At 36.6% G+C, this 26,551-nt stretch overlaps 1 protein-coding gene across 1 annotated transcript; it reads left to right on the top strand.

Annotated features, from left to right (window-relative positions):
* Positions 1-500: 500 nt before the first annotated feature.
* Positions 501-2,444, top strand: LOC145161595 (BAG family molecular chaperone regulator 2-like). The gene is made up of 3 exons (XM_079081148.1): positions 501-1,301; positions 1,392-1,648; positions 1,737-2,444. The coding sequence occupies exons 1-3, from the start codon at positions 1,088-1,090 to the stop codon at positions 2,217-2,219; spliced, it is 954 nt and encodes a 317-aa protein (XP_078937274.1). The 5' UTR covers positions 501-1,087; the 3' UTR covers positions 2,220-2,444.
* Positions 2,445-26,551: the final 24,107 nt, after the last annotated feature.

Here is a 26,551-nt window from a genome sequence, read left to right as displayed (position 1 = left end):
TATATATATATATATATATATATATATATATATATATATATATATATATAGTGTGGTTCAATAGAGAACCATAATTAACTAATGAACCAATCTTTTTTCAACATTTAGAGCTTGTTTTTATAAAAAAAAACTAAAAATATAGAAATTTAAAATTTTTTATCATTTTTCCAATGATATTAAATTCGATAAAAAAATTCGTCAAATTCACAGTGTGAATCTGAATTCATACGGTAAACTCGAAAAATATATAATTTATTTTTTAGCATTCATAATGTGAAGTTATTAATTTAAAAATTTTTGGTTTTTTTTTTTTCGATAAACAATAAGTTTTAAAACTTGGAAAAAAATTTGATTCCTTAGAGAACCAATAATTATGGTTATTTATTAAACTTTTTCTCTTTTTTTTTTTTCTCTCTCTTTCTTTCTCTCTCTCTCTATATATATATATATATATATATATATATATATATATAATTGAGGAAGATTCGTTTATATAGTATTTCAAGTCTTATTGTATTCGCCGTCCATTCGTTTTAATTTAGTTTCCATATCTCTCTTTCTTTCTCCACTTGCCTTCCAAATTTCTCCACTAGAGAGAGGGAAAAAGATCAAATCGTTGAAAGAATTCCATCTTATTTAGTGTCATACCTAATTTCCTATTTTCATCTGCATTGATTCCTTCCTCCAATTGAAAGAGCCAAAAATTGCAGGCGTCAAACATATTTTTGGCGGTGTCGCCTGCTACATTTAGATTCTGTGTGGCATTTTCTGAAGAGATCTCAACTCTCTTTGTCAAAAATTGACAAAAAGAGACGACATATTTTTAAGTTTTGACTATAATTCTTGATTTCCGTCACCGGTGGCCGGTGGGATCTGTGGAGGAGTTGGGAAGTGCGTGTTTCAGTTTCTAACCATTTACTTCTTTCTCTCTCTAGACACGCGTGAGTCTCTGGTTTATGATGATATCACCGACGCGGATCCTTGCCAGGTCAATGGTTTGATCTTGAGAGACTTATCTCCTTTTTAATCGGCAAAAGGTCTGAAATCTTGAAATCTGACCTCAGTCTTCAATCTCTCTCACCCAAACATGATGCACATGAGAACCAAAGCACCGGAGCCGACTATGGCCGCCGCCGCCGCCGGTGTTGATAATGAATGGGAGGTCCGGCCAGGAGGAATGCTAGTCCAGAAGCGAGATCCGAATGAAGAACAGACCCGTATACCTCCACCTACTATAAGAGTTCGTGTCAAATACGGGTCCATTTACCATGAAATCCGTATCAATTCTCAAGCCACTTTTGGTAAGTAGCTTATGAATTTCAATTTTCGATGTAATAACCATTTCTGGAAATTTGAAAGATTCAGATTATAATCCTTGGGTCGTGTTACAGGTGAATTGAAGAAGATGTTAACCGGACCAACAGGACTACACCATGAAGATCAAAAAATTATGTACAAAGATAAAGAAAGAAGCTCCAAAACTTTTCTCGATGTTGTCGGCGTGAAGGATCGATCGAAAATGGTGGTGTTGGAAGATCCGATTAGCCAAGAGAAAAGATACATCGAGATGCGAAAGAACGCAAAAATGGAGAAGGCGGCGAAATCGATATCTGAAATTAGCTTAGAGGTCGATAGACTCGCTGGCCAGGTACCTAATCAATCGGCTTTCACAATTCGATGATTCGATTAGTATGTTAAACTAAAAGCTTAATCATTACGATTTGGTCGGTGGTCAGGTGTCGGCGCTTGAATCGGTGATCTCAAAAGGCGGGAAAGTGGCGGAGAAGACGATGTTGAATCTGATCGAGTTACTGATGAACCAACTGCTTAAATTGGATGGAATTATGGCGGAAGGAGATGTGAAATTGCAACGGAAAATGCAGGTGAAAAGGGTTCAAAAGTACGTGGAAGCTCTCGATGTTTTGAAGATTAAAAACTCAATGCCGGAGCAGCCGCCGGTAGAACAGAAACATTCAAACGGGCATGGTAGCGCCGCCTCACCAAGCCACCCATTTCCTAAATCCAGACGGTCGGTTGGGCATTTTCCACCTATACCGGTGGCGCCTAAACAGCAACCACCACCACAACCGCCGAGGAACTCTGGGGAGGTTGTGGTGACTACACAATGGGAGACTTTTGATTCGATGCCGACGGCAGCGCCACCGTCATCATCCAGCAATACAATACATCATCCCAAGTTCAGCTGGGATTTACTTTAAATTAGTTTTTTTTTTTTTTTTTTTTTTTTATAAAGAAAAGAATTATAGTATATCTTTAATAGTGTGTGAATTGTGAAAGTGTTTCTTTTGATATGGCATCTATTGTCGTCTATTCTTTGCTGTACCTAGAGTTTTTATGTTTCTTTTTGGGGTCATTCCCTTTACAAATAAGCGGGTATATCTTTTATATTATATACTAATAAATATCACTTTATGTTTCTATTATTGTTTTGTTCTTTGGGGGAAAAATGTTATGTTTTATTAATTTTTAATAAATAAATAAGTGCGGATCAGTTAAAACATCATGTGAATTCATATATGATTATGTTTAGGTGCACTTTTGCCAGATAAAGAAATCAGTTTGAATCTTTAGTTGCTTTTATGAAAACTTGGATGCTAAGAATTTACAGAATAAGATTGACATGATTTAAGGTAAAGATAGGTTAACTTAGATAAGAAATCTGATAGGTGTTCCATCCCCTCATTTTATTGTAAAATAATCAATCACCCATTTGTAGAATTTGATTATACTATATTATGATTAATTAACAACTTTTCTTGTTTTGGTTGGTTGAAGATTATGCGTGGACATCTATGGCACGTACACTGAGATAATGAAAGATTTCTACCTTCACTTTACTACATTGGGGACGATAATGGAGATATGTTGACAGGTGGTATTCAATGATGCAGGGTAATTTACTATCATATATGAATGAATGAATGCCTTTAAAGTCTTTTGGAAGTTTTGAAGATTGTGGTCCATTTTGTCATAATTCAGGGTTGTACTGAGCTTGTGGGAAACCAAATCAATTACTCTTTCTTCTTTATACTTACAAGGAAGGCAATGCTACCTTCAATTTGGAAAGTTACCTTCCACATGCACTCTTGCTTTAGATGTACACCGATATATGCTATCAACATACACTCTTGCTTTAGATGTTGATTACGAATTACAAGAATTTTCATGGAAAATCCGAAACCGGGGAAAAACCATGGGAATCCTGATTTTTTAGAAAAATCCACTATATGACAAATTATTAAAATGACGATACATCATTATATCCAAAAGGCATCATATAAGATGTAAATTACATGTAGGTGGTTATTTCATTCTACAAGGAAGGTAGAAAACTTTTACAGAGACCAAATCAAATGCCTTGCTAATTCATTAGTAGTGCTTTGGCATCTTGCACATGGAAAGCTGCTAAGGAATGGGAAGAATATGACATGTCTACAACCCTCACCAAATGATACTTTATTGCCAAGGCTTAGCATATAGGGGTTTGCAAAGATCTTGAAAATCACGTAAATAGAATACAAGGCAAGAATTTGAGGAAGATTGAAGGAAAAGCACTAGGGATTTCTAGAATTTCTGTAAATCCTATGTGTGGTGTGGTTTTGATACCTATGGACCTCCATTTGTTGTACCACTTCACAAAACCGCAAAAGAAACAATAAAATATTAATGAATATTGAATTCATTTATTTTAAAAACGTATAATTAGTATATTTGAATTTTAAATTTTTGAAGAACATAACAAAATAAAATTAAAATTTTTATATTATGTATTCTACATAGGTAAATGATTTATATAGTTTGTTTTCTATAAATAAATTAACAACATAAGTTAATTTAGTTGTATAATTTATTCTATTAAATATTCTTAAACTGATTTGTTTTCTTTAAAAGTCTAGCAAAATCGTACATTATGTCATGCAAAAATAGTTAGCAAAAATTCATTATTCTTATGTCTAAATATAATTGTATCAAAATAAAACAAAGAAGTTAATATATATTATATTTAATGTTTGGTTTGAATTGAAAAGGAGATTTGATTCTAAAAAATCTAGCTACCATTTTAATTTATTTTATGTCATGATTAGAAATTGCCTTAGGATTCATGTTTGGAATCTCATTAAAAGAATAATTGTTTTTAAAAACAAACATCTTAAAAAGGTATATACTCTCACCCTCACATAGGCCCACAAAACCATGATAAACCAGATAAATTTATAAAGCACAAAATTAAAGATAAACACGTAATCATGTCACCCAATCATGTACAAATTCTAAACTACACGTTGGAAAAAAAATATATGTTAATCCGACTTGAAACGAATGTGATATGCATGTTTTAAATGTTTCACAGAAACCGGTTCCGACCCCTAAAAGTTGTTCCGGTTCCTAACACCGGTTCCAGTTCTTAGACCCGCTTTGTTCGGACCCGATGAACCCAAACCCGGATTACTCGGAACCCGAATAAAACCAATTTTTAAACTCGGAACTGGAACAGTTCTATATATTCTGGTTCTAACGGTTCCGGTTCCTGTCCGGTTTCCCTACCTGTAGGAATTAATAAAATATTTGTAGGAAAAATAGGTTTCCCATATTAAGCTACAATTATGTTTATTTGTAAATAAGAAATCAAATATCCTTCTTTCTTTTGTTTATATTAAGCTACAATTATGTTTATTTGTAAATAAGAAATCAAATATCCTTCTTTCTTTTGTTTATATTAATTTTCTTACTTATAGATCAATGTAAGCGATTAAAATCAAAAGTGAAGATTAAAACAGAAAATTGGTGGATTCCACACGTCATTATTTTATATGAACAGGAAGATGAACATAAATAAAAAATATAAAAATATTTAATTTTTCATTGTAAATATTTGTGAAAGAAACTTTACCGACTACATAGTCCTCGATAAATCTTGGCTCCACATGACTCTCACCACATAAACTTTAGGGCATTATAACAAAAATTACATGAATGATCCCTACGATTTAGTGTAATCTGCATACTTGGTCCTTAATTTTGTTTAACTCAGATGGTCCTTATGATTCAGATTTGTTTCAGATTTGCTCCCTAAATGAGTTAAAAAGACTAATTTACCATTTTCTAATTTCTTTTAACTTTATTTATATTGTTTATCTAGTATTTTATAAAATGTATATATTAAAATAAGATGGTCCACCGACTTCGAGGGACTCCAGGAAGGCTATTTGGGAAGATCTCGATGACAGATTCAGACAATCAAACGGAGAAAAATTGTATCATCTTCAAAAGGAATTTTCCGACCTAACTTAGGGATCTGATGATCTGCCCACCTATTTCACCAAATTGAAGAAACAATAGGCCGAATTAAACGCCCTATCCTTGATTCCAAGTTTTACTTATGGTGCTGCACACGCAATTCAAGAAAGTCAGCAAAATCAAAGGCTGATTAAGTTTCTTATGGGATTGAATGTCTATTATGGATCAACCAGGGGAAGGTTCTAATGAAACCTCTTCCTTCTGTTGCTCAAGCTTATGCTCTTCTGATTCAGGATGAAAAACAACGAGAGGTACACTCTTCATCTCACTTCTTATCATAATTCGCATCAATGACTGTCAAATCTGGAGTTAATCATTACAAGAACAAAAGAGGGAAAAGTAATTCTTTGATTATGGAAAAGTTAAGTTACAATATAGAAAAAATATAGTTTATATACAAAGGGTAAGAAGGGTAAAAAGGGAAAATTAACTAAACCAACTCTATCAACCACCGTTAAGATTACGCATGAATACGCCAACAAAATTTAAAATGGAAACTAGAAGTCGCCAGAGGAAAACCATGTTCGCTGGAGAATATGAGGGTTACTAGAAGAACATCGACACCGCCTCTTACTGAAAAAACCAGGTTCGTCGGATCTACAACTCTCATTCTCTCTCTCTCTCTCTCTCTCTCTCTCTCTCTCTCTTCATATATGTTGATGGGCTAAACCAGGGTATAGTGGCCATCTACAAATTTAGGTTTCTTGTTTATTCGAGTTTCAGATCAAATTTTTGAACGAGGATACAAAAATACGAGGGAAAATAATTCAATCTTATCTTCCCCTTTGTAAAGAAAAATCATCACCAGAAACCAACTACCGCCTCCGACATGCCATACTTATACCTCTATTCTCTGATCTACATATTAAAAGCTAAATAAGGAGACCCCGACGACAAAGAGTGATGTAAAAAGGAGATTTTGAATCCATAAGCCTTATATTTTCTTGGTTTATGTTTGAATTTGCTCAAAGAAAAAGAAATTTCATTGAATTACACTTGAATTTGCTTAATTTTTGGGGGTTTTAGTTCATTGGGGCTTTTCTGGGTTGTAGTGTTGATTCAAAAGCATTTTTGCCAATAAGGTTAAAAACCCAGTCTTATATGCCAGATTTAGGTCTTATTGATGTTGCATGTTTGTTGACTGAGTTTTTTCGATCAGATTAGTGGTTGGGGGAAGAATAGATATGTGGGTTTAAGGGAAGAGTGTGTGGTGCTGGTTGTAACACTCAAATCCTTGAGGTATAAAAATGTGAAGTATTATGTGAGTTATGGGAGGGTCACGACGTGAGGGAAGCACCGTCACGTCGTGACATGGCCGTATTAATCAGGATGGTTCGGTTGTGTGTCACGACGTGACCCTTTATGGGTTATGACGTGACATCTAATCAGATGCAAAACCCTAATTTCAGACTTGGACCCTATTTAAAGGAAGTTAGGGGCTAAGGTTTCCTTCACCCTCAGCCTCCATCACCTCCAAACGCCCCTTTGGCCAAACCCTAGCCCTCTTGAGGCTTTTGATCTCACTTTTGCAAGTTTGTAGTGGTTTCGAAAGAAGGAGAAGAAGAATTGGTGCTTAGTTCCTCAAAGCAACCGCTCATCATCTTTGTGTGTAGCTTCTAGACTTCTTGTAAGTCCTCAAACTCTCATCTTTTTGTTGTATGCCTCTTAGATCTAGGTTTTATGTTATATTTTGCCCCATTTGTGAAGATGGGATGAGTAAATGGGATAAAGTTTGCAACTTTATGATCTCTCTGAGTCCGAAGAACATTATATCTCATAGATCTAGGATGTGGTTGTGATTTGGGGACTTTGCATGGATTTAGGTCATATTACATCTTTTGACCTAGATTTGGGAAACGACATGTATGGGGCATGCTTGTCCATAAACTTTGCATTTTTAGGGATCATTAGGGTCCCTAAAATCCTTCTAGAAGTTTTAGATTGAAGACTTTAAAAATTAAGTGCTTAATGGTTGATACCATGCATTAAGTTGCCATTAAGGACCTTGGATTTGAGATCTTGGCTTAGAGGGATGTCTCAATGGAAAAGGTTGGAAACTTTATCAATTAAGACATTGGTCAGAATCAGATCTGAGCTTTGGAGCTCATGGAATCGATGGAAAATGGCTTAATCCATTAAGTCGTTAAACTAGTTTTCACGATGTGACGTTTTGACTGTCACAACGTGGTGACTGGGGAGGGGCACACGACTATTTTGTCTTTATTATGCCACGACGTGACCAATAGGAGGTCACGATGTGGCGACTCTCTAAAGTTAACTTGGACAGTTGACTTTGACCGTTGTCTTTTTGACAGGGGTTGACTTTCGGTCAAAGTGCTAGTTCTAAGGTATATACTAAATTTGGACCTAGTTTGATTGATGGGTGTGTTGTAGCACCAGTTACATGGCAGTTAGTTGTGGTATATTTGACATCGTGAGACAGGTGAGTATTCTTACTATATTGTGTTGGATGCTAGTTGTCTTTGTGATACTTGCATGGAAGACCCCAGGGATATCCCGAGGCATTTATATGAAAGACCATGGGGTAGCCCATAACACTTGTATGAAAGACCATGGGGTAGCCCATGACGCTTGTATATAAGGCCATGGGGTAGCTAAGACAATGTGAAGAAAAACCATCGGGGTAGTCCATGACAATGGTATGAAAGACCAAAGGGGTAGCTCATAGCACTTGTATGCAAGACCATGAGGGTAGCCCATGGCAATATATGTATGTTATGTGGTATTTTGGGGAACTCACTAAGTTTTGTGCTTACGGTTTTATGGTTTGAACATTTTCAGGTACTTCCAGTTCCAAAGGGAAAAGCGTGCCTTTTTTGTTAGGACACAATTGTCCAAAGTTTCATTCAACCCATAAAGACATGGTTTTGGGACTTTGTGACATCTTACTGGGAAAGACCCATTTTTCTTCAAATCAAACAGTCTTTCCAGCCCATTCAACCAGAAAGATTTGTTTGGACCTGGAAAGATGTATATCAAAAGGGACCTTAGTCTTTTAACTTGTTTAGGGACCAAAACCGAAACAAATTTCAATCATAGGGATCGTCCGAGTTAAAAAAATAGTATTAGGGATCAAGCACGCAGACTACCCCAAACCACAGGGACAACTGATTTAATTTACCCCAAAAATTATTATATTTTGCTAATTTTTACGGTTTAATCGTAATATTTTACATAAGTTAATTATGACCCTAATTTCAAGTTTAGCGGGTGTTAAGAATGATATGACTTCTTATTTATTTACATGACATCATATTTATATCCTAAAATAACATCTAACTTTCTAAAATGACTTCTAATTATCTACATGGTATGTGTATAATTTACTAAAACAACAAATAAGAAAGCATTTTTAGGAAGTAAGATGCTATTTAATGAAGTACATATGATGTCATGTAGGTAAATGAGAAAAGAGAAATCAAATATCTTCCTACCTTTTGTTCATATCTATCTTTCTACTCATTAGATCATGACAAGTATCAAAATTAAGAGAGGAGATTAAGAGAGAGAATTAATGAATCTCACATGTTATTAGGAGGATATTTAATTTTTCACCCTGTCAATTTCAACACATGTTAAACCTAAACCAGAAATATGGAATCGAGTAAAATTTTCTTTTTAGAATTTCATCGACCGAAATAAAACAGTGGTTAAAGTCCCAAAAGGCCAAAAAATAGTGGCCTTTTATGTATATTGCCCTAAACTTGATGGGAAAACATAAACTTACCTCATAGTATAGGAGCCATAAAAGTATTATTCATATTCAAGTGCTTCTCAAGCTCTCATACATATACATTACATACATGAGTATCATAGACTGCACACAAAATTGACAGTGTGAGATTGTCCTGCTTTCACAGATTTGTCCTTGCAAACATGAATGCACATGGTAGTGCCACAAGATTAAATAAAATGGTCCAAAATTTGGCTACTACAATACAATGAATAACTCTAATCCAAACAAGACTTCAGATAATGACAATTTCAGGTCACAGGAGAGTTCTTTTAACTCCTATCTAAAATTTACGCTTTTTTTTGATAATTAGAGTAACGTATCAGGGATAAACACTAATTGTGAGAGAAATACAAAGTCATCAGTCATCAGAGATTCAAAGATGCAACAATATATACATGTTCTATTAATTCGATATTTCAGTGCATGAATTCGTGATCACTACCAACTAGTTTATAAAATTCAAAGTATTATAATCATTTGACGAAATCGAGCACAGAAGCAACTGAAAGGACCGTTACTTTCGAAATTTGTTATAGATTTAACCATAAGTTTATACTGTTAAATAGAATGCAGCGATCATGATGAACGCAATATTTAGAATAAGATCCATTATAAAATTGTAGATGACATTTCCTAACGATATATCATCTACAGTCGATAACCTCAGTCTAAAAACAGTAAATTCGATATAAGAACAAAAGGAAATCATACCTGTTAAACCATTGAAAACGATTAAAAGGTTTGAGATTTGTAATCATGAATCAGTAAAACTTTCCGCCTTCTGAATCGCAACAATTTTGTAACGACGACGGAGATGCTATTTTCGCGGGATGTGCGGTTTTTCCATCTGATTTGAACGAAACTCGCTGTTCAATCAGTTGGGCCAGCTCATACTTTATACGTTTATACTTTAAAGTCCATCAAACATTAGTTTAAAGACAAAACTGCACAAATGGTCCCTGTGGTATGTCGAAAAATGCCACTTTGGTCCAAAAAGGTTTGGACTAGCGCCAATGGTCCAAAACTTTCATTTTGTTGCTTCTTTGGTCCAATCTGTTCTGATTATTTTCAAAATGACAGATCTACCCCTGTCAATATGATTTTCTCTTTTTTCTTATTTGTTTTTCTGATTTCTAATTTAAAAAAATAAATAAATAAATAAAAATAAATCTCTCTCTAAAACAAGAAAATAAATCTCTCTCTCTCTCTCTCTCTCACCATTGTTGGAAAAAACCTCACCATCTTGCCTCCTTTTCCCTCCCTCTCACTGAATTATTGTCAAGGATCGAAGAGGGAATCAATGGCAGTCAAGGGCTACCACCCTCGACCACCCACTGCCACCGTGACCCACCACTATCAAATATCCCCTGACCTCTAATCTATTTCCCCCTTCTTCGTTTTTTTCTGAATTGAGAAAACCACCAATGAAGGTAGAGACTTTCCGACAACGAAGACAACCCGCAACCATAGATTTCGGCCATCACCGGGCCCCTCTCCACACCCATTCACTTTCTCCGCCGATTCCGACCCGATACATAGTAACCGGAGCCGCTGGAACAGAATCCGACCACCACAGTAGATCGCCGCTGCCGCCTTGTTGCTCATCGCCGCCGCCTTGCTGCTCATCGCCGATTCCGACCAGATACAGAAGGGTGTAGGGCACTTCAAATTAACCCCTTCGTTTTGCAAGGCGAAGAACAACAGCACACCCATGAACGTCGTCCCTGCATCCAACGCCGTCGATTAGAAAAAGCCATATCAAATTTTTATACAAATCTCGGGAACCAAAGATTCGCTCAGGTCCGATGACTCCCCAAATCACAAAAGTATCAAATGTAACTTTAAATTTGGGGGATGTCCATGGAATTTCGGGATGAAGCCCCGCGAGATTCATCATCCCTACAACTAGGGTTCCGACGAGCTGAGGTATGAACATGCATCGATGTGGGATCTTCATGTGGTGTCAAGAGGTTGGTGGTGTCCGATGGGATTCCACAGCGGCGACGGAGGGCGGCAATGGCAGCCCTGCTACTTTTGCTTTCCTGTTCTGACGGGTTTGACGAGAGAGAGAGAGAGAGAGAGAGAGAGAGAGAGAGAGAGAGAGAGAGAGAGAGAGAGAGAGAGTTATTAGCTGTATATTTATTTTTAATTTTTTTAATCTGAAAATCAGAAAAGCAAATAAGAAAAAAAAGAAAATCATATTAATAGGGGTAATACTGTCATTTTGAAAAAAGACATAATAGATTGGACCAAAAACGCAACAACATGAAAGTTTTGGACCTCTGCTGCTAGTCCAAACTTTTTTGGACCTGATAATTTTGAGCAAACCACAGGGACTATTTATGCAGTTTAGTCTAGTTTAAAAGATCCTTTTGAAATGGAGCAACTTTCAATGAGCCCACTTGGAGTACATTTATGAGTTTTAAAACAAATTCCGTAAAATATTTTATCATTAAATTCGCTTTTAAAAAGTACCCAAAACCAAACCCAAAGTTAGATCGGGCCGTTGGCGGGCCTAGTTGTTGATGGTATTTGGATTTGGCACTACTTTATGGTTTGCTTAATTGGATTTTTAATAATAACTTTTTGAAATTTGCATAGTTTTTTTTTTTTTTTTTTATTCTAACATTAAATAGTTAGTTTTGAATAATCAACTTTAAATTAATAATAACGAAGTTGAAGGTCTGAGAAACAAAACATAATTACCTAACTTGCCTGATTATTTACAAAATTTTAGAGTTACCTCTATTTCAAAAAATAAATTCAAATATGATCATATCACTTTCAAAAAATAAACACAAACACCTTTTAGTTACAGTTCAAGTTAATTAAAAAAAAATTCAATATTTCATCTTGGTACGTCTTTGAATTTATATTCATCTCTTACTAATATTTGACATTTTCATTATGTCTAAAGCTTGTCTTCATTTGAAAGAATTATTTTTGTATTTGTAACTTTTTATTTACTTTTCCGATAAATATCATTACAATTTCACTTTTTAACCATCACTCATTTCATTATATATATATATATATATATATATATATATATATATATATATATATATATATATATATATATAATTAGTACTTCAAATAATAAAATTTTCTTTTTGTCTTTTTGCCCCCATATTTATAAGGGAAAATACTGGGTACAGACATTATTTGAGGCTGAATTTCAAAATATAGACACAAAAAATTGAATTTCCGGATATAGACATGGATTCTGCGGAGGTAGCTCCGCGGAATCCACTGTAGCTCCGCGGAATGGCAAAATCGTATATAAATGAGGAAATTAAAAAAAAAAAACTCAAGATCCATTTCGCGGAGCTACAGTGGATTCCGCGGAGGTAGCTCCGACGAATGGATCTTTAGGAAAAAAAAATCTCCTCAAATGATTCTTTTATGTAATGATCTCTAATTAAAAGACCAATTTTTTTTTCCACCTCACATTCATTCCAAACATTATCATAATCTTTTCTTGAAAATAATTAGTTAGGGGGAATGAATATAAACCTCGAAGAATCGATTTGAAAAAAAAAAAACTGAAGATCCATTCCTCCGAGCTACCTCCGCGGAGCTCCGCGGAATCCACTGTTGCTCCGCAGAATGGATCTTGAGTTTTTTTTAAATACACTAATTTATTTACGATTTTGCCATTCCGCGGAGTTACAATAGATTCTGCGGAGCTACCTCCGCGGAATGCATGTCTATACCCGGAAATGTCCATTTTCATGTCTAAATTTTGAAAATACCCCCCATTTTTTTACTATTGCCGGTATTTTCTCTATTTATAAACTTCCGACTACATGGCTGATTCATCCGTCTTTTCCGTTTTTTTACCTCAATTTTCTTAGTCATCTACTTTTAGCCACTTTTGCTCACATTTCTTTGCATGGTTTGACAGTTTTAATCCCTAAAATAAAAATAAAAAAATCTTTTTTTCCTTATTACCCAAAAGTTTTACAAAACAACCAATATTTAGCAAAAAGACAAGTCATCAATCATAAAACTTGCATGTTTGAGTTTCCCGACACACTAAACTGCATAGTGTGAGGGTTTTTACTAGTTAAAATTAAGATGATAATTCAACGATGCTTTTAACTTATCTAAGTAAATGAAATGCGTAAATTTAACTCAAATGAAAACGTGTCAACATATTTGAAAATCAATACAAATATGTTCAAAGAGAAATTAAATATGTTTGAAATTAAAGCATTTTCATATCATATCTTAATAACTTTTATAGCATATATATGCCATTTCTTATATATATATAAATTTGATTTTCCCTTAGGAACAATACTTGTTCCTAATGGTCCATTTTTTTCTTTTTTATTAATTAAGGACAGTAGAGTGGTTGACAGTAACAACAACGTGTTCTCTGTCTGATTTCACCGCCAATTTAACCAATAACCATGGGATTAGTGTGCGTATCCACCGCTTCATTCCTTGGAATAATACGAACCCACTATTGATCTTTGTTAATCTTCTTTCTCTCTATTATGAGCAAAAATCCCTAAAATCACCCCAATTCCATCTCATCTTCGTATCTGCATATCAAATGGTTCTTCATTCCTTGGAAATATACGAACCCACCTGCTCGCCTCCTGTACGCCCAATGTTTATTCCAATAGACCGACCTTCTTTTCAGATTAGTCAATCTTCAATACACGCGTCGCATGGATTTTGACTCCTCCAACTTGCTTCATAGATTCTCTTGCCGATGGAGTTATATTACTTCTATCGGTCAAAAATTTGTCGATTTCATTTTGTCCAGGTTTGATTTTTTTTTTCATTCTATGCTCAATTTTGCTTTTCTGTTTGAAAAACCTACCCTTTTAGGCCCTAATTTGCACTTTAGAACCGATCAGATGGTCTTCTAAAGCATTTGGTGGCTACATTTTCTTACTCTGTCATAGTATTCATCGACTCCGGATTTGGGTGTGTGCTCTTCGATTTGTTTCCCAAACTCTCTCCTGTATCTCCTTAAAAGGCTCCAATTTTCCAAAATACTTTCGATGATTATGTTTTCTTTTTCAATTTCTTCATATTTCTCTTCTCTTTTTTCTTGGTTACGCTTCAAATCATCACCAAAAGACATCAAGTTCTTCTTCTCGTTTATTTATGTGGTTCGTTTGGTTGATTTGGGCGTCTATGTGTTGAATATACAAAAATCAACCCATTCATAGGTAAATGTGTCGAAATATTTTGAAGATGTTTACCAACCATGTCTATACTGATTGGTCATTTATTGCAGGAGCTTCAGAGAAAAAAACTTCAGTTGAAGATTTCTCATATGCAGATTCCATTAGAAGTAATATGGTCTCATCATATACTGTTTCAAGTGCTATATAAAGCCTTGGTATTTGCAATTATAGGTTGGAGATATTGATGGGGTAAAAGTATTGAAGCATGACCTCATCATGAATGTTGTTCTGTATGTTATTTTCTTATTTGATTTAGTTGGTTTTTTGATTCTCGATTATGAAGCTCAGTAAAACCTTAACTGAATTATGCCCACCAAGTTTTTGTTAAAATGCCAAATACAGATTTTTGATATGTTATATCATTATTTTTTTACTCTACGTTTTTCCTGTACATTAATTGATTAAAAAATGTTTTTTTGTCTGTTTTTTCAACTGTTATATCATTGTTTTTTTACTCTATCCCATTTATTTCTAAGTAAGGAACACCTCGCAATAGTAGCAGCTGCAGCCATGGCTGATAAGTATGGAATTCAAGTCTGAAAATCTTTCAATACAAGACCACCAACGCCATGACAAGACGAGAAGCAGCCATGAATCGTTTTTGTCTTTCAGCAAGGGAATATTTTGAGACTCGACGGTTCTTTTGGTTCGGTGGCCTAGGTTAAGACAATGTCGTGAGTCGGATATGTGATGCAGTTTTGAGAAGATCCGGCGTATCTGAGGAGGATCGAGATGTTTCTGATTTGGAAAGGAGAGTTCTATTGATATGTTGAGTTTAACGGAGCTATTATTTGAGCATCTGTAAGGGATTCTTGAAGCTTCATAGGAGGATAAAGTTGTGGATAAATTCTTCTAATGCAAGTTTCGGTCGCAAGAAGTTCAGTTTGTAAGGTGCCTCATTAATCCAATGGTATTATGATCGATTTCATTAACAATGAGGCGACGATGTTGGGGAAAGTTTATGAGGTATCCATCTGAGGTTCAGGGTTTTCTTTATGATTGTTTGGTCATTATTTGAAGGATCGTAATATGATATGTTGCATTCCGAGAGTCAAGGTTGGTATGTATCTGGTTGAGCCGGTCTGAGGCTTTGATGTGGTAGACGCCAGTAGATGATGGTTCGAACCGTAAGTGGGGGAGAACTGGGTATTCTGCTTGGAGGATCATCAGCCGGTTTGATTTTATGGTTTCATCACAATGGGTCTGAGGAATTTGCTATGTAGGTATACTAAATTTTTGGTTCAGGATTATTGCGGCATAAGAGACGGAAGGTGGGCTACCATCAAAGTGCTAAGAGTTTGGAAGTTTCTTGTTGCGTTCTCAAGGATTCTTCAGAATTCTACATGGTTACGACGTAATTAAGGTTTGGTCAGACTGTGAGCATAGAGTTAGTTGCCATCAGATTTATGTGTTCAGGGATGTGTGGGTTGTACTCACATCGGAAGCTGTCAGTCAAGGAACTTGCTCGTTCCTTATGGATGAAGGATGTTTGAGTCGTGCATGTCATGTACCAGATATAGAGAGATTGGTTAGCTCGCAGTACATATTGCTATGTATGGTCAAGGATGGGCAGTTGTTCATTTGTCAATCAACTTCAGAGGTCGATGTGTGTATTTTCGCGTTGGCCTTTCTTAGTAGTGTGTGACATCATTGAGTTTAGTTTGTTGACCCATTTTTTATCATTGGTTATTCTATTTGTCGACAACAACTAAGGTCGTTCGTGATGGGTTTCTTAGGCTATAAAATTCACGTACAATGCGGAAAATTACACTTAACAATTAAGGGTACATGAAACCTATTAAGGATCTATGTCTTCACATTAAGGCAACATACTATGAACTACAAGCCATAGAATAAACCTACAATAATCGAAATCTATATGTTAAGGGTTACATACCTTTTAAATTGTTATTGTAAACAATACATTTGATTCCTTCCTTTGTAGACCTTTGGAAAGCTAGCACCAAAAGGATGATGCCTCTAATGAGTCACACCCAAAGCTAGAAACTAGAACACAAGTAAGGACAAATGAGAGGGATCAAATGTTCGGCTGGAATATCTTTAAGAAGAGTGGACGAAATTTGCAAGCCAAATACCCCTTTATATAGCTGCTAGGAAAACCCAAAAAACCAGACTTGAACATAAAATAATATTATTTCAAATCTTGATAATTATCTGATTTCCTTTAAGTAGCTGGAGCATTCTAGATTGCCTTGGAAGACACTCTAAAACTGTGCATAGTATGAGGTTTCTAGAACCTCTCTATTGCTCAACTATTAAGCAATAATAAAGTAGCCCTTGCACTTCTAACTAATTCCAATTGACCCCAAATTAATTATGACCGGTTATTAATTAATTTAATCTATTTCTAGTTAATTTATTAATCATATAATAAACTAATAAATTATTTCCTTTTTCTACAAATGTTATTCTAATCAGTTTCTAGTTATGAGTGCAACCTAAAAATGACTTTGCTTCTAATTACAAGTTTATACCAATTTAGTTATGAGATTAAACACTTTAATCCAACAATTTCCCATTTGGATAAGTCTATAACTACAATTGCTACTATAATCCTTGAACAACAAAGAGTGCTTTCTAAAGCCACTACCGAACTCTGACTCAAATCAAACATTGGCCCTAAGATAAGTGATCAACTACTACTTTTTCTTCATGATATCGTATGGACATGAGACATGGATTATAATAAATCTCATTTTCCAAGATTCTGTTTCCCGATTTCCGATTTTTTATGACGTCATCAGACTATCTATTGAACACAACAATAAAGTCTCGGCTGGGCCGAACACTATAATTTCAACATCAAATCATCGAGGGCCCAATGATATCGCTTTTTGTGTTAGGAAAAAGGAAAAAATTACTTTGACTATATAGTCATACACTGTACTTACTAAATCATGCATGAAATTACTCTTTATAACATCCAATTTCGAAATGTGTTTGGGTAAACCAATGCACAACTGATTCGTAAACTAGGAACTATTTATCTCGCTTTAAGAATATAAGATATTATCGTCTTAGAATTACTCATGATAAAGTCCATGAAGTAATCTCTAAGTGTGGTTTTATCCGATACTTAAGATCCTCATTTTCAAGAACTCATGAATATTGTAGCAATCCTCATGCAATGTCTAATCTCCATAGAAAATCTACAAACAGTTCATGACAACCTTGATTCACTACTTACTTCCAAAAGTATGAATGAATTAAGAATTTTGAAACACACTAATACATAATTGAATAAGGCAGTACAATTAGTCATAAATAAATCTCCATTATTTAATCACCAAAAAAAATTACAATTTATTCTTGTTTAAAAGTTTAAAAGTTTCAACCTATCAACTAATTATTAAAACTAATGTTGTCTCTCAAACCAATGCTCCTAGAATGTTGGATGTGCTTAGCCTTGCTCGGAGCCTTTGTGAAAGGATCTACAAGATTATCTTCTGATGACACTCGCTTCACCAGGAGATGCCCATCTTCAACTATGTGTCTGATGTAATGATATTTACTGTCATTGTGCTTGGACCTTCCATGATCTTTTGGTTCTTTGGTTAAAGCAACCATGCCTTTGTTATCACAAAAGATTTCCATTGGTTCCTCAATAGTCGAAACGTTTCCAAGATCCCCAATGAAATTCTTCAACCAGACTGCTTCCTTTGACGCTTCACTCACTGCTATTTACTCTGATTCACAAGTAGAATCAACCATCATATTCTGCTTGGAACTCTTCCATGTCACTGCTCCACCATTCAATAGGAACAACCAGCCAGATTGTGAACAAAAGTTATCTATATCCATTTGGAAGTTAGCGTCACTATAACGCTTCACTCTTAATGTATCATTGCCACCAAGAACTAACAACATTTCTTTAGGTCTTCGCAAATACTTTAGAATATTCTTGATTGTTGTCCATTGGGCTCTGCCTGGATTATCCTGAAATCGACTAACCATGCTCAAAGCATAAGACACATATGGACGAGTACATTTCATAACATACATGATTGATCCTATAGTAGATACATATGGGACTCGACTCATGTCATCTATTTCTTCACCGGTACCGGGACATTGAGTCTTACTTAATTTAACAGTATGATGAATGGGCAAATCCCCTTTCTTGGAATTTTCCACACTGAAATGTTTCAATATTTTATCCAGGTATGTACTATGACTAAGTCCAATAAGACGTTTCTTTCTATCCCTATAAATCCTTATCCCCAAGAATGTATGTTGCTTCCCCTAGATCCTTCAAAGCGAAACCATTCCCAAGCGAAAATTTCACTTCTTGTAAGGTTAGGACGTCGTTTCCTATACGTAGTATGTCATCCACATACAACACTAGGTAAGTCACTACACTCCCACTAGCTTTGACATATACACAAGACTCGTCTTCACTTCTAGAAAATCCAAACCCTTTGACTTTCTCATGGAAACAAAGATTCCAACTGCAAAATTATTGTTTCAATCCATAAATGGATTTCTAAAGCTTACACACTTTATCAAGAACTTTTTCATGTATAAAACCTTCTGGCTGACTTATATAGACGTCCTTAGTTAACTTCCCATTTAGGAAATTAGTTTTAAAATCAATTTTACATATTTCATAATTATTAAAGGTTGCAATCGCAAGCATTATCCTAATAGATTTTATTTTAGCTACTGGTCAGAAGGTCTCATCATAGTCAATCCATTGGGTTTGAGTAAAGCCATTCACAATCAACTTAGCTTTGAAAGTGTGTACGTTCCCATCCATGTTGGTCTTCTTCTTGAAGATCCATTTGTATCCCACTGTCTTTCGACCAGGTACATGATCGACCAAGATCCATACTTGATTATCATATATGGACTGAATCTTACTATCCATTGCCTCCTTCCATTTGGAAATCTCAGGGCCTGCCATCGCTTCCTTGTAGTTAGCAGGTTCATCCAAATTCACCAATGTATTATCACATATGAACGTGTCTCTATCTGTAGTCATATGAAAACCCTAAAACTCAGGTGACATGCTAACTGTACCGGATCGACAATGAGGTAATCGAAGGTTCCTTTGTTGGATGACTCTGGAATTTCTTCAAGTCAATAGCACTCCCATTATACTCTTTGAATGCAAGCTCTCTCTCACGAAAGACTCATCTTCGAGCTACAAAGACCACGTTCTCACTAGGTATATAGAACAAGTATCCAAAGGATTTTTGTGGGTAACCAATGAAAATACACTTCTCAACTCTGGTTTCAAGCTTGTCATGAGTTTATCGTCTTACGAGAGTCTCACAACCCCATACCTTGATATGTGCGAGTAAGGGAGCTTTCCTTGTCCACATTTCACGAGGTGTTTTGGAAACCTTCTTTGTGGGAACAAGATTTAGGATATGGGAGGCCTCTATAAGGCATACCCCCATTATGATATAAGAAGAGGGGCTCGACTCATCATGGAATGAACCATTTCCAATAAAGTTCAATTACGCCTCTTAGCCACACCATTAAGTTGTGGTGTCCTAGGAGGTGTCAATTATGAAACAATTCCACATTCCTTGAGGTGTTCATTGAACTCGATACTAATATACTCTCCACCTATATCAAATCGAAGCATCTTTATCTTCTTTCCCAATTTATTCTCGACATAATTCTTAAACTCTTTGAACCTTTCAAAAGTTTCTGATTTATGTTTGATTAAGTAGATATACCTATATATGCTATAATTGTCCATAAATTTCACGTAGTATCGATTAGCATCCCTTGTAGAAGATCTGAAGGGCCCACATACGCCTATACAGACTAGACCTAATAGTCCTTCGCCTCTTTCACATGTTCCAGTGAAAGGTGATTTTGTCACATTGCCCAATAAGCAAGACTCACATTCATCATTTGACCTTAAATCAAATAATTCCAACACTCCATCCTTTTGGAGTTGGGTGATGTGTTTCTTGTTAATGTACTCAAGACGAAAATGCCACAATAATGCTTTGTCTACACCATCAGACGAATCAATATTGAATACACTATTGCCTAAGTTATTAACACATACGATAGTTTTATACACTCCATTACAAGGAAAATCTTTGAAAATAAAAGCATCATTTTTGTAAACTAAAATAGAACCATTGTCATTTTCAAATGAAAAACGATATACTTATCTAAACAATGCATGAAACGAAATAAAATTTCTAGTCATATCTGAAGCATAACAACAATTATCTAAATCTACTATAACACCACTATCAAGCATAAGTTCATAAATCATAATCTTGTTGATAGGGGAAGTTCATATATTCCCCGTGACTAGGTTCAAGCTTCCATGCTCCACTTCCTCACTTTCTTGTAAACGTTCAAATCAGAACTAATTTGGTAACCACATCCTATATCAAGGATCCAAGAATTAGAAAGTTGTGTGTTATTGATTTGGATAGTATAAATACCTGAAGAAGGATTGATCTTTCCTTCATTCAACTCTTGAAGAGACTTCAAACAACTTCTATTCCAATGCCCTTTTTCATTGTAGTGAAAGCAAGTGACCTCCTTTAGATCACTAACATCTAGAATATTAGGATGAGCTTTTCCCTTTGACCCACCACTAGACGCTCCAGCTTGGGCTTCCAATTGGGTTGGGCGTTTACATTCCATTTCTTTCCTCTGCCATGATTAATGGCCGGGACATGAACACTTGTCGCGATAGGTACACGAGTCTTCTTTATTCCTGATTCATCAGTTTGCAACAAGTTGTGGAGTTGGTTCAATGATGTCTCGGTGTTGTTCAAATGATAGGTCAAAATAAAATGATCATAACTAACAGGTGTGGAGTTAAGGACCATGTCAATGGCTAGCTCCTTGTCGAATGTGACATTGAGTTTTTCCAATCTCTCTACATATATCTGCATTTTTTTGCACATGAGCGCATACAATCTCTCCTTCCTTTAGCTTACATGCCATTAGGGACTTGACGACTTCATACCTTTCCTGTCTTGCTTTCTTGTGAAACTTTTCAGCAAGATCCAAGCTCATTTCGTATGGGTAGTAGAGATGCACACCAAAACCGGATCCTCGATTTGAAACTGATCTGATCTGAAAACCGGTTTTGGTCAAAACCGTATTTGACCAAGCTGTATCGGATTGGATCCAATCCACCAGATTGAAACCAGATCCTAATCTTATGGAAAAAATCAGATCTGATACCGAATCGTAAACCGTATTTGCTAAAAAATGGATCCAAATCTGCCCCAAAACTTGCTAAAATCCACTAAAAATTAGTTTAAGCCAGTTTGAAATCGGATTCGGATTTGAGTTGGAATCAGATCGGATTTTGACTGGATCCAGATCAGATTTTGACCGAATCGGATTTTGTATGATGTAATCAAAACCAGATCGGATCAGATCAGATCTTGTATTTGTGCACCTCTAATCGCTAGTAGTCCTCATATAACTTTCGTAGTTCAGGAACCATAGTTGCAGCCCTTATCCAAGCGACCTTAGTGGTGTTGTTGGTATGTTGTTTATGGCTAGCTAATTCTTCAGGAGTAGCAGTCAATTCACTAATCTCAGGAATGGGTTCTCGAGAACATACTCTTTGTTCTCATAACAAAGAGTTATCTTCAAGTTTCTCATCCAGTCCATATAGTTTGGACCAGTGAGCTTTTCCATAAACATAATTGATAAGAGAGCAAAGTTTGAATTTGGAGTAGAATTTTGAGTAGCAAAATATTCACTGTTTCCATACATCTGTTGAGAGAGATATTTTTAGTTAGTTGATATATTTCCTTTAATATTTGAACCCAAATTGATATTCAAGGCTAGGATCCTAATATATTTCAAAATAAGAAGAGGGATATTGTAATCTAATTACGAATTTATTTAGGTAGGTACAATTCCAATTTCAATCTAATATGAAACTCCTAGATATTTTGAGATTTATTGAATCTTTTCAATGGCATGTTTAATATCAGATTATGCTCTTCCATTTGTGACTGTGATACCGAGGATCACAAACAAGATGTGAGAACCATGCAACCACGCATCACGTACTCGAAGTCATTTATGATCTCTCACTGACATGTTGGTGAACCACATACGCTCCATCAATAATCATAAAATCGATTATGTGCCATCGTTTCCACTTTGTAGTCCCTCATTAGTGTGCTATTTAACCATGCATGCTCCATTAACGACTTTGCAAAGAAATAATGTAAGTTTTCATGGATTAGGATACATTTCACATTTTATCCTAAAGTAGCTAGAGTGAGAATTTTTGAAAAATGTTCTAGTGCTTTATTATTATAATTTTAATTTTATTGTCCTATCAAATCTATTAGGATAACGACCCTCCACCACACAAAGGAGCGGTGGGTGAAAAGGACACCTATTAAACAATTATTTTATAAGCTATTTCTTTATACCCCTCTTATATCATGACTTCATGAATGAGGCCTACTATTAATTCGACTGACTTTTCTTATACATATAGTATTAAGGATGTTATATATATATATATATATATATATATATATATATATATATATATATATATATATATATATATATATATATATATATATATATATATAACTCACTTTTTTCGCTCAAATCCTACATGCTTAAGCAAGGGAGCTTAACTTCAACATTTATTGGTTAGAGGTGTTAGTCTAACTGCAATGACTACATAAGCCCTCCTGGATAGATTTCAGGTACAGGTTGCAAAACTTATTATGCCATATAAACTACCAGATTATCTTTCATATCTCATGACTTTTCACTAAAACTTGGGAAGCCACAAATATACTATAACATATGTTGGCTCAATTAAACATTTGAGCTCGCATTGGATCATCACACACAACACTAGCAACTTAAGTTTTAAATATCACTAGATTCAAATTTTAGATTATTATTTCAAATCTATTTTTAATTTTTTAAATTTTGAATTTTCTAGCAATTTACTTTGTTGACCCCCTACCCCACACTTATTTCATACAATTGTATGCATAAAATAATTTAAAAGCAATAAAAGGGAGAAAAAGGAACAGACTCCCCTGGGGTAGTAGTGGCGAGATCGAATTCTGCATGCGTGTGGAAAACTTGAACACCTTGAGTATGTGACTAAAACTTGGATCTTCCGAGACATGTAAATGTGCCGGCAAAATGTGAATCAGAAACTTGCATCTTCAAAAAGTGTGGAGCATAAGATCTTTAAAGTATACTATGTCAATGTGGGAAAGAATACGCCACATTGAAAGGTTGAAAGAGTAGAATAAAAATGCCATTTTTACTAAATCACGACATGGTAAGAAAAGTCATGTTGTGGTGTCGATGTAAATTGACTTCTGATGTAGCACCCGGTTCCTGGTATGAATTTCGTTCAAGTATTATTCATTTTTTTGCCTAGAACTCGGCGAGTTGATGGCCAACTCGACGAGTAGGAGCGACTTGGACCCGGGAGTTTAATGACCTACTCGACGAGTCGGCAGCCAGACTCGACGAGTAGGCCCTGACTGGACAAAACCCTAATCTAAGGGATTGCACCCTATTTAAGCATCTCATTCAGCCTCCCTTCGTCCCTCTTGCTCTCAGAACTCTCCATATCAAACCCTAATCGTTTGTGTAAAGATCTAAGGCATTTGTGGTGGTTTTTGGTGATTTTGGAACATAAGAAGGAAGAAAAAAGCCTCTAGGAATCAAGAGGAGGCCATGTGAACGATGTGGTGACGGGTATGATTCTTTCTCCATGATTTATTCGAGATTGCGGACGACCGGTCTGTGCGAGCATCAGAGGTCTTCTGGGATTGTGTTTTAAGGTTGTTTGAAGAGCGTTATCTAGTGGATTTGGTTCCCATACCGTTGAGGGGGAACAAGGTTATTATTGGTATGGATTGGCTAAGCCCCAATGGGGCAGTGATTGACTGCGTGCATCGGTTGGTTAGGATCAGGACCCCGATTTAGACCTGGCAATGGGGCGGGTTTGAAGCGAATCGACCTTGATCCAAACCCGTTTAAAAAATATCAAAATCCAATCCAAACCCGCTCCGTAACCCGCAGGGTTTTGAATAATCAAACCCATACCCTCATCCACCGAATCAACAGATATCCAAACCCGCCCCATAACCCGTAGATTTTTTGAATAACCAAACAAAAATGTTTATTTAGAAAACGCATTACATACTCGATAACTTTCGGTTGTAATTAAATTCACTATTGTAGTAACTTCCGATTGATTTTTGAATGTTGAATGCGGTGATAGAGAGTAGCAATTGCAAACTTTCTTTCGGTTGATAATGACTTTATTGATTTATTAACGAAATTAGTGATTGCTTGATGAAATATTAATGAAATGATACCATGATTCTTGTTAATAGACCATCTAGAAGTTGACTCCTCGAGTCCTATGTAAAAATAGTTTGGTCTTTGGCTTTTTTCCCTTTGGACTTTCGATTAGAATTAAAGTTAAACTTTAGACATGATAAAATATAAACGTGTAATTCTAAAATTTATACGGGGCGGGTTATAAATGGATCGGATCAGTGATGATCCATACCCAACCCTTTTAATGAAAGGGTTAGCGGGTACGGGTCGTTAATGGGTAAACGAATTAAAAACTATGCTCCAAACCCATATAATTCTTAAGGGTTTGGATCGGATCAGGGCAAAAGCCGCTCCATTGCCAGGCCTACCCCAAGTGGGGGAGAGATGGTGATTCAGGGTGAGAGGCCGCAGCGAGGACCAGCTTTATGCTCGTCAGCGAGGGCTAGGCGCTACCTTCAGTAGGGTTGCGCAACATACGTCGCCTATGTTATCGACACCCGGGAGACGGGAAGGGCGACGGTGGGTGATGTGCCAGTAGTGCGAGAGTTTGCGGATGTATTCCCCGAAGAGTTGCCTGGGATACCTCCGAAGAGGCAGGTGGAGTTCAGGATCGACCTAGTCCCTGGTGCGGCTCCGATAGCTAAGGCACCGTATCGGTTGGCTCCTCCTGAGATGCAGGAGTTGTCTACACAGCTGCAGGAGCTGTTAGACAAGGGATTCATTAGACCAAGCAGTTCGCCCTGGGGAGCCCCGATTCTGTTTGTAAAGAAGAAGGACGGGTCGCATCGGATGTGTATAGATTATCGGGAGCTAAATAAGGTAACGGTGAAGAACCGTTACCCACTCCCGAGGATCGATGACCTCTTTGACCAGCTACAGGGAGCATCTTGGTTCTCAAAGATTGATTTGCGTTCAGGTTATCACCAGATGAGGGTCAGAGCGGAGGATGTACAGAAGACTGCCTTTCGGACGCGTTATGGTCACTATGAGTTCGTGGTGATGCCTTTCGGGCTCACCAATGCTCCTGCCGCGTTCATGGATCTCATGAACCGCGTGTGCAGACCGATGTTGGATCGGTCCGTGATAGTTTTCATTGATGACATCTTGGTTTATTCCAAGACGCAAGAGCAGCATGAGGAACACTTGCGGGAGGTTCTGGATACTTTGATGAGGGAGAACTTGTATGCTAAGTTCTCCAAGTGTGAGTTCTGGTTGCGCGAGGTGCAGTTTATTGGGCACCTTGTCAACCAGAACGGGATATCGGTTGACCCGGCCAAAGTGGAGGCCGTGATGAGATGGGAGGTTCCGAGGTCTCCATCTGAGATTCGGAGTTTCCTAGGATTAGCCGGCTATTATCGGAGATTAATCCAGGATTTCTCCAAGATAGCCGTACCCCTGACCAGGCTAACGAGGAAAGCCGTGGTCTATCGCTGGGGGCCTGAGCAGCAGGTTGCATTTGAGACATTGAGACAGAGATTGTGCGAGGCGCCAATCTTAGCTCTGCCAGAGGGCATGGAGGATTTTGTCGTATACTGCGATGCGTCCATCTCGGGTTTGGGCGCAGTTTTGATGCAGAGAGGACATGTTATTGCTTACGCTTCGAGGCAGCTAAAGCCTCACGAGGCGAATTATCCGACACATGATTTGGAGCTAGGGGCTGTTGTTTTTGCCCTCAAAATTTGGCGTCATTACCTCTATGGGGTTCGTTGTACCATCTACACGGACCACAAGAGCCTGAAGTATCTCATGGACCAGCCGAATCTGAATATGAGGCAACGTCGGTGGCTTGATGTGGTGAAGGATTATGATTGCGAGATCCTCTACCATCCGGGGAAGGCCAATGTTGTGGCCGACGCGCTTAGCCGCAAGGCAGCACCGATCAGGGGTATCTGTATGAGGATGACCATGGTGGCTCCGCTGTTGGAGCGGATCTGAGAGGCCCAACAGGAGGCGA

The sequence above is a fragment of the Lactuca virosa genome, chromosome 2 (genome assembly GCF_052849685.1).
Source record: "Lactuca virosa cultivar CGN04683 chromosome 2, Lactuca_virosa_CGN04683_v6, whole genome shotgun sequence".
Classification (NCBI taxonomy): Eukaryota; Viridiplantae; Streptophyta; class Magnoliopsida; order Asterales; family Asteraceae; genus Lactuca; species Lactuca virosa.
This window is presented reverse-complemented; position numbering and strand designations above follow the sequence as displayed.